Here is a 13464-nt window from a genome sequence, read left to right on the forward strand (position 1 = left end):
TTAACTGAAACCTAAAGGGAGATAATCTAAGGGAAGGAGGTTGTAGTATTTGACCAAAACCCAGAGGGAGATATCAGTAATTAATCCTTTTTGGGTTGATCCTAATTCATAAAGATATCCATTGGAGGAGAAAGTCAACTAGGTTATGTCATGGGGAAGATTTTAAGGTTTAACATTTAGAGACCAACAACTGGTAAGTTGGACCGAGAAAACTTAAATATTATGCAGTGGTTGTTGAATTTAATGCAACCAAAAATCAGCCAGACTTCGTTGTTTCTAGAGAGTGCTAAGATAGGGTGAAATGTATGTACTAATGTTGCCAAAATTTATCAACTAAGATGGGAGATTGATACTTTCAGACAGAGGGAATTGAAACTTCCAATTTATTTTTCGATCAAAGAGATGTGAATGTATACATAAAAATATAATAAATAGATGTGTTCAAGTTTCTTGCAAAGCTTAATTCTGATCTTGAAATTATGGAAATGCAAATTATTAGGATAGATGAGATTCCTTCCATAGATGAAGTTTATTCCCTGGTTCAAAATGAAGCTTGCAGGCAAACTACGATGAGATCTAATGCAGAAAATAGAGCATTAGTGTCTTCTTCCTTTTTTCTATTTCTCTTTCTTTGTCTTCACACTATTCAGATTTTCAATTCTATCAAGGTGAAATTTGCTTCTATTGAAGGATTTTTAATGTGGAAAGCAATTCGGGCTGTAGTAGTGTGGACTGTTTGGGAGGAAAGAAATGGAAGGATTTTTAATAAGAAAAGTAGAACAAAAGAGGGATTATGTGAAGCTACACAAATTAGAGCAGCACACTAGATAAAGACAATTGATACTGTAGAGAGACTGGGCCGAATGGGCCCTAGTGTCTATTTTATGTTTCAATAGTAGGTTATTTGTTTTGGTTGCTAATGGGCCTATCTAATGAGCTTGTTAACTTCTTTTAAGTTATTTTAAGTTTACGCTTAGCTGGACGCCCCACTTTAGGGGCGATTTGTAATTATGTTTCACATTAGTGAAGATTGATAAAAGGATTAGTGAGGGGAGAGAGATAATTTATCTAACCCTTTGAGACTTGTGGGTGGTTTGGAAGCTCTGAGCGGCTACCTCTTCTCCCTTCCTCCCTGACAGCCGAGAGCAGTGAACCCTAATTTTCAAGTCTCCAGGTACAGTATTGACCTGAGTTAAGTTTATATAGATTGAAAAACTGTTTTTTTTTTTCGTTTGATCAATGGAGAATTCAAGAAGTGAACCGAAGCAGATGCTGGTATCTGGGGTTGGCCCGGTAGATTCCTTTTTTACTGGAGCGACCACAATCAAGCTAGATGACACCAATTATCTAGCTTGGGCATAGTCTATTCGGATTCATGTCTGTAGTAGAGGTAAACTGGGATATCTCACAGACAGTAAGGTGAAACCTGCTGAGACAGACCCTGCATATAAGAAATGGACGCAGGAGAACTACATTGTCATTGGATGGTTGGTTAACTCTATGCAGCCCCATATAAGTTAGCACTATCTTTGGATGTCTTCGGCCAAGGAAATTTGGGACAGTGTTACGGAAACATATTCACAGAAGTTGAATGTGGCAAGAGTCTATAAGCTAAAAAGTGATGTGAAAATTTTGAGACAGGGGGAGAAGAGTGCAGCGATCTACTATTTTTTTTTTATCAATAAAGATTCATTCAAATCTTTGAAATATCAAAATATTTACAGCAAGGAAGACAAGAACTCTTATCTTCTGAATACAACTTAAACCCTCCAAAGAGAGAAAAAGAGAAAAAGAAACAATTAAGTTACAGCTAAACCCATAACATTGCTTCCCTTTCTATCCCTTGTTTAGCCAATCCATCAGCTAAAGATTTAGCTGATCTCTTAACCCAACTCATCCTGATTTCCATCTCCCACACCAGCCACCTGAATTTCCTCTTCTCATTTCTGTAGTTCCATAAACCGCAGTCATCTTTAATCAGCCACCCTATCACCACCTCCGACTCCCCGTTCTCATTCCTAAAAACACCTCCAATGCCTGATTGTCCTGGATTCCCCCTACAACTCCCATCAAAATTTAACTTTAAGAAGCCAGCAGGTGGGGGAGTCCAGGACACCCTTATTATTGGTTTGACCTGAGTGCAGTTTGCAATCTCGCCCCACTTTCTCAACATGTCTTCCACTGTGTAATTTGTAAATAGTTCTAGTGATTTCAGTCACTGTACTGCCCTTATGTAGATCACAGCCCTCAATTCTTCAGCCCCTCTCTCATTTTCTAAGAAGATCCTAGCATTTATTTCTTCCCATAATGTCCAGCATAGTGCAGCCCTTAGACCTCTCCACATAGTCCTTCCCCTTTTCATGTGCCACCTGAAAAAGGAAGGGGAAAATAGGCTTTGCAAGTTTGATGGAGGATTCCACCTACACCCAAAGAGAGAAAAAGCCCACTCCCAGATTGACTTTGCAAATTGGCAAGACACCAGTAAGTGAAAACGAGTCTCCCCGTCCGCTTTGCAAAGAACACACCAATGATTAGTACAATTTGTTAAGTTTTTGGTTACTCAATATCTTTGACTTAACAACAACCTCATGATTATTACCAACAAGACCAAAATAGCAAGTCAAAAGTATAAGTGGTACCTGAACTTTTTTGTTATATTAAGAAAACAAACTGGAACTGGAAATAGAAAATAGTGTCAGGTTTATAAAGCATACAGTTCACATTTATTCAGCACCAAAAGCTTGTTTGGAACACATGATTGCCCCTTTGATCGACAAACTGAATTGCAAGACTCCCCTTGTCTATCTTCCATGTAATGAGAAATTTATAAGAATAAGCTCCAACCATAAATTTCCAATTTGAAACCATATGATGTAAATACTGAGCACAATCTCTCACCTGCCAATTACAATATTGATACCAGCCAAGCTTGCTTCCAAATTAGTATCCACAGTGCCTGTTGTAGCAAGTATTCAATCATAAAAGGTCAATATTAGCAATGAAGGGAAGAAACAAAAAATAGCCCCTTGTTATTAGAGTCACAAGTCCTACATCAAGTGATATTGGAGCAGGTGATCCCATTTCATTTGGTATCAGAGCTCATGGTTAATCACCATGTTCTCACAAAGTGACCAATTTTATAGGCTTAAGGTATCATCTAATCAACAGTATACATATAGGAATTGATAGTAATTGATTTCACCTTGTAGTAAATAAAAAATTCATTAAAAAAGAAAAAGGAGACTACACAACTAAGGTTACAAGGAAATCTCCTGAAAAGAACAAAAGCAAACAACCCAAACACATATCAACAAAACTGATAAAATAACACCCTTCAACAAGAAACATGCAATACAATCATCCTGAATTCAAACAGGAAATCTCATATGATAAAAACAAATTTGTGACATCTGAAACATCTAACAAGAGCCATCTCAAAATAAAAAAAAAAAAAAGAATTTCATCAATCATGACTATCCCATATCTTGCTTTAGAACACCAAGCTCCCACCTCTTATTATACTTATTCCCATGAACCATTCAACTTCCCAGCATAATCTAAAACTATCAAGTTTTCATATTCCAATGCAGCTCACACTGCTAAAATTCTCCAATTCGCATCAACCAACCCACACCCACATATTTTCATCCTCTTCATTATTTAGAGTTGTCTCCCATCTTATTGCCCTGAAACTTTTAGTCAGCTTCTAAATCATAATCATCATTCACAACTTCATAGACCGGATGGGTTCTATATTTTCTGCTATGCATTTCACCATCCTCAGATCTCTTAAAATTGTCATCAGATCCAACTACTACTATTTCCACCAATGAATCCATATGATCCCTTGAAATCTTCATTCCCAATCTTAAACTCAATGTGTTCACGTTCTCCAATCTCCACAGTTGACATTTTTCCAGATGACAACAATTTAAAGAAGCTCCCGATACAGCATTATCCTGGACTTCATGATCTTCAATTTCCTTCAATCTACCATAAAATAACTAGGGTTCAAAAAAAAAAATCTGGAACCACTTCCCATACTCCTAAAATGGCAAAACGACATGAGGACAGCAAGTCTCAAGAAAGAAACAACTTCTGATGCGAAGAGAAAACCCAAACATCAAAACTGTATTTTTCTTTAATTTTTTATTGAAAAATTTGGGAAAAACATGGAAGCATCAAATGGAGCTGAGACCTGTACCAAAATCCTTCTAAAATCAGGGCACATTGAACTGAACCAGATTCAAGGGTTGCCACCCACACCTGTACAGACCACTAATGTCATCTGGCGGCAGTCTGACGTCAGCAGGTCTTCCTGGCTTTGAAGGTCCACAGAAAAATAAGTCTTCCAAGATCTCTGTTATGCAGGAAAGAAGAAGAGAGGAAGAGAGAAGAGAGAGCCAGAAAGTACTGCTGGCGGCGCCAGCTTTTGATATATACACTAGGGCGACGGGATATAAAAAATAAAAGGAGAAAATTACAATAGTACCCCTGCAGTACTATACTTAGAGAATTAACAGCCTTTTAACACTCCCCCTCAAGTTGGGACTGTTGAGCAAGAGCAAGAGCAAGTGAAGAGACGAGAGGAGAGAAGAGAGGGAGAGAGGAGAGGAGAGCCGAGAGGACTGAAAGCCCCTTTTGAACTTAGGGGGCGAAAGAATGATATGTTATTATTTATACTAGTACAGCTGAACAATGTAAACAAAGGAGAAATTACAACAGTACCCTTATGGTACTAAACCTGAATACATAAACAACTGACAACACTCCCCCTCAAGTTGGAGCATAGATATCAATCATGCCCAACTTGTCACAAAGATCATGATGTCTGGAAAGGCTTAAACCCTTTTTAAGATGTCTGCAAGCTGGTTCTCAGAAGTGACATAGGGGGTACACACTTCGCCTGTGATAACTTTCTCTCTGATAAAATGCTTGTCAACTTCGATGTTTTTTGTTCTATCATGAAGCACCGGATTGGCAGCAATGCTTATAGCTGCTTTGTTATCACAAAATAGAGTTATAGGTTTGGTCACTGGGAAACCCAACTCCCCCAACAAATTCTTTATCCACATGCCTTCAGCAACCCCGTGGGCCATAGCACGATATTCAGCTTCAGCACTGGATCTAGCTACCACATTTTGCTTTTTACTCCTCCATGTAACAAGGTTCCCTCCTATAAAGGTGCAGTAGCCACTAGTAGACTTTCTATCACTTTGGGATCCAGCCCAATTTGCATCTATATAAACTTCAACTTTCAAATGTCCGTGCTTTTGAAACAACAAACCAGTACCCGAATACTTCTTCAAATATCGGAGGATTCTCTCTGCTGCTTCAAGATGAGAAGACCTAGAAGCATGCATGAATTGACTGAGGACACCAACAGCATATGCAATGTCTGGGCGAGTCATAGAAAGGTATAACAATCTCCCTACAAGCCTCTGAAACTGTTTCACATCCTTGAGTGATTCACCACAGTTGTCACCTAATTTATGGTTGGGGTAAATGGGAGAGTCAACTGGCTTCACCCCCATCTTTCCAGTGTCCTGAAGTAAATCTAGGATGTATTTCCTTTGAGAAATGAAGATACCCTTCTTTGATCGGGCAACTTCAATTCCAAGGAAGTATCTGGCAGGTCCTAGATCCTTCACTTCAAACTGAGTTGCAAGAAAAAATTTCATTTTCTGAACTTCATCCTCCCAATCACCAGTAACAATTATGTCATCCACATAAACAATTAGAGCAGCAATTTTACCTTCTCCTTTTTTCACGAACAGTGTGTGATCTGATTGACATTGCCTGTATCCTTTCTGCTGAACTGCCACATGGAATCTACTGAACCAAGCTCTTGGTGATTGTTTCAGCCCGTATAAGGACTTCTTCAACTTGCACACTTTCTGTTCATTGCCTTGGGCTAGAAACCCAGGAGGTTGAATCATGTACACTTCCTCTTCAATGTCACCATTCAAGAATGCATTCTTGATGTCCAGCTGGTGTAAAACCCAATCCAGATTGGCTGCAAGAGAGAAAAGGACTCTAATGGAATTCATCTTGGCAACGGGGGCAAAAATTTTTGCATAATCAACTCCATACACTTGAGTAAATCCCTTTGCCACTAAGCGAGCTTTATACCTTTCCACTGTTCCATCAGCCTTATGCTTGACTGTGAACACCCATTTACATCCAACTAGAACTTTTCCCTTAGGAAGATCAACAAGTTCCCATGTGCCATTTTTGTGAAGAGCATTAACTTCTTCCCTCATGGCATTTGTCCATTTAGGAACTGAAATAGCTTCTGCCACATTCTTAGGGATAGGGACACTATCAATAGAGGTAAGGAAGGCACGGAATGAGGATGAAATGTTCTCATAGGAGACAAAGTTGGAAATGGGATGTTTTGTGGTGCACAATCTAACACCCTTCCTGTAAGCAATGAGACGGTCAAGATCATTAGCAGTAGAGGAATCATTTTCAATAGATTCAAGGACATCATTGGGAGCTAAAATACCTGAGTGAGTATGATCCTCTCACGAGTGGTGGCACTGGAGGTACAACTTCCGGATTCTCTACAGCTCTTGGATTTGGTTGGCCTTTGCGACGACGAGAAAAAACACGGAAAGGTGGAGGGTCAGGGAGAGAAGGAAGCTGAACCAGTTTCTCGTCATGTCTACACTCCCCCTGAGGAGAAACATGATAGAAAGGCTCATCTTCAAAGAAAGAAACATTCATGGAGACATAGAATTTACGAGAAACAGGATAAAAAACACAATATCCCTTTTGAGTGAAGGAGTAACAAAGAAATATGCAAGGCATAGCCCGAGAGTCCAATTTCCCACGGGTGGGAGACATATTTTGGACAAAACACCGACAACCAAAGACACGAGGAGGAATAGAAAGAAAGGGAGCCTTAGGAAAGAGAAGTTGATGTGGGGCTTTGTACTCTAACCGACGAGAGGGCATACGGTTTATAAGGTAAGTGGAACAAAGAACAACTTCAAGCCAAAACCGTTTGGGAACATTCATATGAAGTAGTAAACCTCGAGCCACTTCAAGGAGATGTCGGTTCTTCCGCTCGGCCACACCATTTTGTTGTGGTGTGCGGGCACAAGAGCTACGGTGAAGGGAACCATGCGAAGCAAAAAAATTCCGTGAGGTCACTATGAAAAAATTCTTTTGCATTATCTGATTGGAAAATTTGGATTTCAGTTTGAAATTGAGTGAAGACCATCCGCTGGAAATCTTGAATGATTTTTGGTACTTCTTCCCTAGTTCGCATCGGGTATACCCACGTAAATCTAGAATAATCATCAATGAGGGTAATGAAATACTTGTAGCCACTCTCAGATGGTAAAGTAACAGGGCCCCACACATCACAATGAACAATGTGAAATGGAGATTCAGATTTACTATGTCTTTGAAAAAAATGAGTTCTACAATGTTTACTCAACCAACACGTTTGACAAGAAAAATCAGAGACAGACATTGACTTAAACAGTTCTGGGAATACAACTTTCAAAGACTCAAAAGACACATGACCAAGACGACAATGCCATAAATAGACTTTTTTCTTACAAGACTGACTCGTGGACTTTGTAACATGAAGACCAGCCTTATTCTCCAGCATGTCAAGTCCATCAACCATACGACCCCTACCAATCGTCCTCCCTGAGGCCAGATCCTGAATCACACAATGAGAAGGGAAAAAAGTCACTGAGCAATTCAAGGAATTTGTAACACTACCAACAGAGAACAAATTAATGGGAAAGTTTGGAACATGAAGAACATCAGAGAGGGTAAGGCCAAGAGGAAGAGAGAGAATTCCTTGACCAGCTATGGAAGAGTATGATCCATCGGCTAGTCTCACCTTGTCTCTTCCAGAAAGAGGGTGATAGGTTTGAAAGTAAGAGGACGTACCAGTCATATGTTTTGATGCTACAGAATCAATGATCCATGGAGAGTCATGGGTGTGAGAAGCAACATGGAAAGCAGTGGCAGGGTTACCTGACGTAGATGCAAATGAGGTTGAGGGAGGAGTATCCATCTGACGAATTGCTCTACCATAGAGCTCTAAATGGTCACGGAAGGAATTCATAATGTCCTCCCTCGGGTCAGGCCCAGTGAGATGTGTCTGAGTCATAGTAGAAATGGGGGCTGATGCTCCCGAGTAGCCATGTTGGCCATGTGATGTTTCTTTGTATTTTGCTGCTCGTACTTCTTATTCACCTCTGAACCTTACTTCTTAGTCAGATCTTGAGCCCATTTTGGTTTCCCATGAAGATCCCAACAGGTATCTTTGGTGTGTTGAGGTTTCTGGCAATGAGTGCACCACAATTTTTCCTTATCTTCTACTTTTTTCTGGGTATCTCCTTTCCGAGAAGATCCCCCACCAGTAGATACACCCCCTTTTGCAACTAATACAATAGCATCCCCACCAGGGTTCTTCATCAAATTTCTCCTGCTTTCTTCAGATTGTACAAGAGCATAGACTTCCTGAACAGAAGGGAGATCCTTAGAGCTGAGAATCTGAACTCTGATAGATTCATACATAGGATTCAGACCATGTAAGAATGCAAACACCCTTTGCTGGGAGACAAGCTGTTTGTACTTCTTAGCATCCTCATCACACTTCCAATCCACACTCTGGTAGTGATCCAACTCCTTCTAGGCAGATGTTAAGTCAGAGTAATAGACCGATAAACACCTCTCCCCCTGTCTACAAGTAGAAGATGCTGCCTGCAGTTGATAAATTTTGGCATAGTGTCGCAATTCTGAATATGTAGACTTTGCTTGTTCCCAGATTTCATTCGCAGTTTCAGCCCACATGAAATTCTTCCTAATTTGAGGTTGCATGGAAACCAAGAGCCAGGACATAACAATACTGTTCTCCTAATTCCATCTATCATATTCAGCACTCCTGGAGGATGGTTCTTTTATCCTCCCATTAATATAGCCTATCTTCCCCCTTGCAGTGATGTATAACTTGATCCCTCTTGACCACTCTAGGTAATTTAAACCATCAAGAGGGACAACAGCCATAGGAAAGGATAGGTCACCCCCACCCATTCCATTCAGCATTGAGAAAACTCCAGATGTGGCTGAATCTTCACTACTCGTGATTTCTGGTTTAAGAAAAAACAGCAACCAAAGGAGTACTTCCGAACAAGGCTATTATAGAAACAGGTCCTTCTGACCTACGGTTTCATTGGGAGCAAAGACTGAACACTGCTGTTGCAGTACTGGAACAGGTCTGTATAACCTACGGTCTTGTAGGAATCCAAGAAAAAAACACTGCAGTTGTAGTACATAATCAGGTCTGTATGACCTACAATTGTACAGAGGTCATATGACCCTCCAACAGAATAGAAAAAACAAGGTGAAGTTCACCACACCCCTAATCGGCAGGTCTGGTAGCCAAACAGTCAATGATTGAGATCAATACAATATCTGCTTTAGGACATCAACAGTCCATCAAGGGGGTAAAGAAATACAAAAAGAATGTCGAATACAACTTCTTTGTTAAAGAAATACAGTCCATCAATAGTCCATCAGTCGGCTGAACAGTCAATCAATAAACAGTCAATCCGTAGGGCAGCCGAACAGTAAATGAACAATACCTCTTTTAACGTCATATGATAGCCTCTCTGTAAACCAGAACTCCCTCTACGAACCTCAGATGATAGCCTCTCCACAGTCGAATAGACAATGAATACAACTTCTGGGCTGGAAGATGAAAAGTCTCTATAACTTCTGGGTCGAACTGAATACAACTGATTAGCAGTTCGATGGATACAGCCCTGGGAGATGAAAAGACTATCTGCTCGACATTGAACAACAGGTTTGCTTAACACCACCCTTCAGACCTGGTCGACTTGCTCTGATACCATGTTGAGCAAGAGCAAGAGCAAGTGAAGAGACGAGAGGAGAGAAGAGAGGGAGAGAGGAGAGGAGAGCCGAGAGGACTGAAAGCCCCTTTTGAACTTAGGGGGCGAAAGAATGATATGTTATTATTTATACTAGTACAGCCGAACAATGTAAACAAAGGAGAAATTACAACAGTACCCTTATGGTACTAAACCTGAATACATAAACAACTGACAACAGGGACATAGATGTCAATCATGCCCAACTTGTCACAAAAATCATGATGCCATGAGTGGTGTAACCCTTTTGTAAAGATGTCTACAAGTTGATCTTCGGAGCTAACATAAGGAGTACACACTTCCCCTGTGACGACCTTTTCTCTGATAAAGTGTTTGTCAACTTCGATGTGTTTAGTTCTATTAGTCAGCACTGGATTAGCAGCAATATTTATGGCTGTTTTGTTATCACAGAATAGGGTCATAGGTCTGTCAACTAGAAAACCCAATTCAACAAATTTTTTAGCCACATAATTTCAGCCACTCCATGAGACATTGCCCGAAATTCAGCTTCAGCACTAGATCTAGCTACCACATTCTGCTTTTTGCTTCTCTAGGTAACTAAATTACCTCCTATAAAGGTACAATAGCCACTAGTTGACTTTCTGCCAGTCAGGGATCCTGCCCAATCTGTATCAGTATACACTTCAACTTTCAAATGTCCATGCTTTTGAAACAACAAGCCTGGACCTGGGAACTTCTTAAGATATTTGAGAACTCTTTCTGCTGCTTCAAGATGGGTAGTCTTAGGGGCATGCATGAACTAACTAAGAACACCCACTACATAAGCTATGTCTGGTCAAGTCATAGAAAGATATAACAATCTTTCTACAAGTCTCTGGAACTGTTTCACATCCTGATGGGTTCACCTTGACAGTCACCTAGTTTGTGGTTAGGATCAATAGAGGAATCAACTGGCTTCACTCCCAATTTTCTTGTATCCTGGAGTAGATTTAGGACATACTTTCTTTGGGAAATGAAGATACCCTTTTGTGAGCGGGCCACTTCAATCCCAAGGAAGTACTTCAAAGGACCTAGATCCTTCACTTCAAACTGGGTAGCAAGAAAATTCTTCAACTTCTGAATGCCATCCTTCCAATCACCAGTGATAACTATATCATCAACATATACTATCAGTGCTGCAATTTTCCCTTCCCCTCTTTTCACAAACAATGTGTGATCAGATTGACACTACTTGTATCCTCTTTGTTGTACTGCTACATGGAACTTGCTAAATCAGGCTCTTGGTGATTGTTTCAGCCCATATAATGATTTCTTTAACCTGCACACTTTCTGTTCATTACCTTGAGCCCAAAAACCAGGGGGTTGTACCATGTATACTTTCTCTTTAAGGTCACCATTCAGAAAGGCATTCTTGATGTCAAGCTAAAGAAGATCTCAGTCAAGATTAGCAGCTAGGGAGAAAAGGACTCTAATGGAGTTCATCTTAGCAACATGTGCAAAAGTTTTTGCATAATCTACTCCATACACTTGTGTAAACCCCTTTGCCACTAAATGAGCCTTATACCGTTCCATGGTGCCATCAACCCTTTGTTTAATTGTGAAAACCCATTTACATCCAACTGGATCCTTCCCCTCAAGAAGATCTACTAGTTCCTTCAGTGCGTGAGAAACCTTGATCTTCAATTAGCCGAACAGTAGATGAGGGCGGCAGATCTGGAAATCTGGTGTGAAGGAAACTGTTCACTTGACCTCTCCTTTTAGATTTGATAGTCCCGCTCTGATACCATGTTATGCAGGAGAGAAGAAGAGAGGAAGAGAGAAGAAAGATCTGAGAGCCAAAAAGTACTGCTGGCGGCGCCATCTTTTGGTAATATATACTAGGGCGGAAGGATATAAAAAATAAAAGGAGAAAATTACAATAGTACCCCTACGGTACTATACTTAGAGAATTAATGGCCTTTTAACAATCTCAACCTACTCTAACACCAAGACACTTTGGGGGAATAGAATGCGATAATGTTCATACCTAGAAAAAATCCATTTAACTTAATATTTCAAAATTACAAACTTGCCCCTAAATGGGTGCCAAATATAAATAAGTGTAAGGACAAGAATGCCCCTGTTCACAATACATAATCTCAACAATAATATTAGAGATATTGAAGTCGATTATCATTTTATTAGAGACCTTGGCGGCCATATTTCTCTTCACCATGTTTCTTCTGGCCTACAGCTCACGGATCTATTCACCAAATCCGTTTCGGGCCAGGCATATCTTTCTTTTTGACAAAACTGATGCTTGTTCCCCAACATCAATTTGAGGGGGAGTGTAGAGAGAAGGGGCAAATTTGTCTTTGTACTACTCTATTGTGTCATATTAGTGTAGTGGGTACACTAGACATCTCTGTACCTTATTGTATTTTATTTTCTTTTGTAAAGGCAGTCTTGTACTTTTACTTATTTTAATATAAACATGTTTTCTGGGTTGGGTCAACTAAATGAGACCAACTGAACAGTCTTGGAAGTTCACTGTGTTTTCTCTCTTGTCTCTCTCATTGTCTAGGTTAACAAACAAATACATCAACTCATCACATGCGAATCACATTTGGTAACCCTTCAAAAAAATCACATATAGTATAAACAGATTTGAGTGGTGGTTTATGCGTGACTCCCCAAGTTCAAGCCTGGGCATGAGTTGAGTGTTAGGACCTTGTTGGCTGTAATGACCCTGGGCTCTATCAAAATAGATCATCTAGAGACTTGGAATAAAAGACCTCAAGGAATGCTATGATTTCAAACAAAAAAAACTAGTTGTGTGCAATAGTGTGTTTGAGTTTCTATCTAGGTTATATCAAGAGCACAATATTACCAGATGACACATCCTCGCTAGTAATAATGTTATTCCATGTTGTGAAGTCATCTATGCAGTTCTGGGTGACAGTGGAGTAACTAATCACCTAGGCAACTGCCTAGGTGATAAGAATTTTTTAAAATTGAAAGCTAAATTTTAGCTTGGTCCCTAGTTTTATATACCATTCAGCATGCATATTAATTGAAAGGAAAACAAACCACTCTATTAAGACCATTAAATTTCTGTGCGAATTGGCAGAAGGTGAAGACCAGGGGGAAAGATGAACAGTGGTGAACTTTGCAGCGATGAGAAGGTGGAAAAAGTTGTTAAAAAGCTAAAACTTTCGTGCTTGAGGAAGTGAGAACTAGAGGAGCGATAGTGGTGAAGATTGTTGAGTTAAGAAGACCTTCATTGATTCTAACTGGGGAAGCAGTGGAATGGTTTCAAAGGGTGCTGGCAGGAGCAAGGCCAGTAGGTCCTAAGCAGGAGTGGGAAAATTGTTTGGTGGAAACTGAAAGGAAATACTATGCCAAACAGAGAGAGTACAGAAAAGGAAGGTTTATTGGGATTTGTGAGTATTATGGATTATGGTGAAAGGCTGAAGCAATGTACTTGCTTCCCTGAAGGGAAAGGAGCTTCAGGATGGGTAATGGTAGAGAAAGCTTCAGAGTACTCAAACTCTCATCTAGTAACAAAGGAAAACAGTGCAATGAGCTCCAGGTGAAAGGATCA

The 13464-nt window shown here is 40.0% G+C and overlaps 1 protein-coding gene across 8 annotated transcripts in view; it reads right to left on the minus strand.

The window, feature by feature from the left end:
* LOC148873157 (glycosyltransferase family protein) overlaps positions 1-13464 on the minus strand; it is an 88543-nt gene that overhangs the window by 14684 nt on the left and 60395 nt on the right. For 7 of the 8 annotated variants that reach the window (XR_016104777.1, XM_088963566.1, XM_088963564.1 and 4 more), the window contains 2 exons: positions 2899-2956; positions 2715-2801 (listed from right to left, as the gene is read on the minus strand). Coding sequence is in view for 6 of the 8 variants with exons in the window: in XM_088963566.1 (XP_088819692.1) it covers positions 2715-2801; positions 2899-2956 (145 nt within the window). In the remaining 2 variants the exon portion in view is untranslated. Of the gene's footprint in view, positions 1-2714; positions 2806-2898; positions 2957-13464 lie in introns of all 8 variants that reach the window. The other variant, XR_016104778.1, reaches the window with a different exon arrangement.

This window comes from Nelumbo lutea, chromosome 1 (genome assembly GCF_056320005.1).
Source record: "Nelumbo lutea isolate HS-2025 chromosome 1, American lotus-T2T, whole genome shotgun sequence".
NCBI lineage: Eukaryota > Viridiplantae > Streptophyta > Magnoliopsida > Proteales > Nelumbonaceae > Nelumbo > Nelumbo lutea.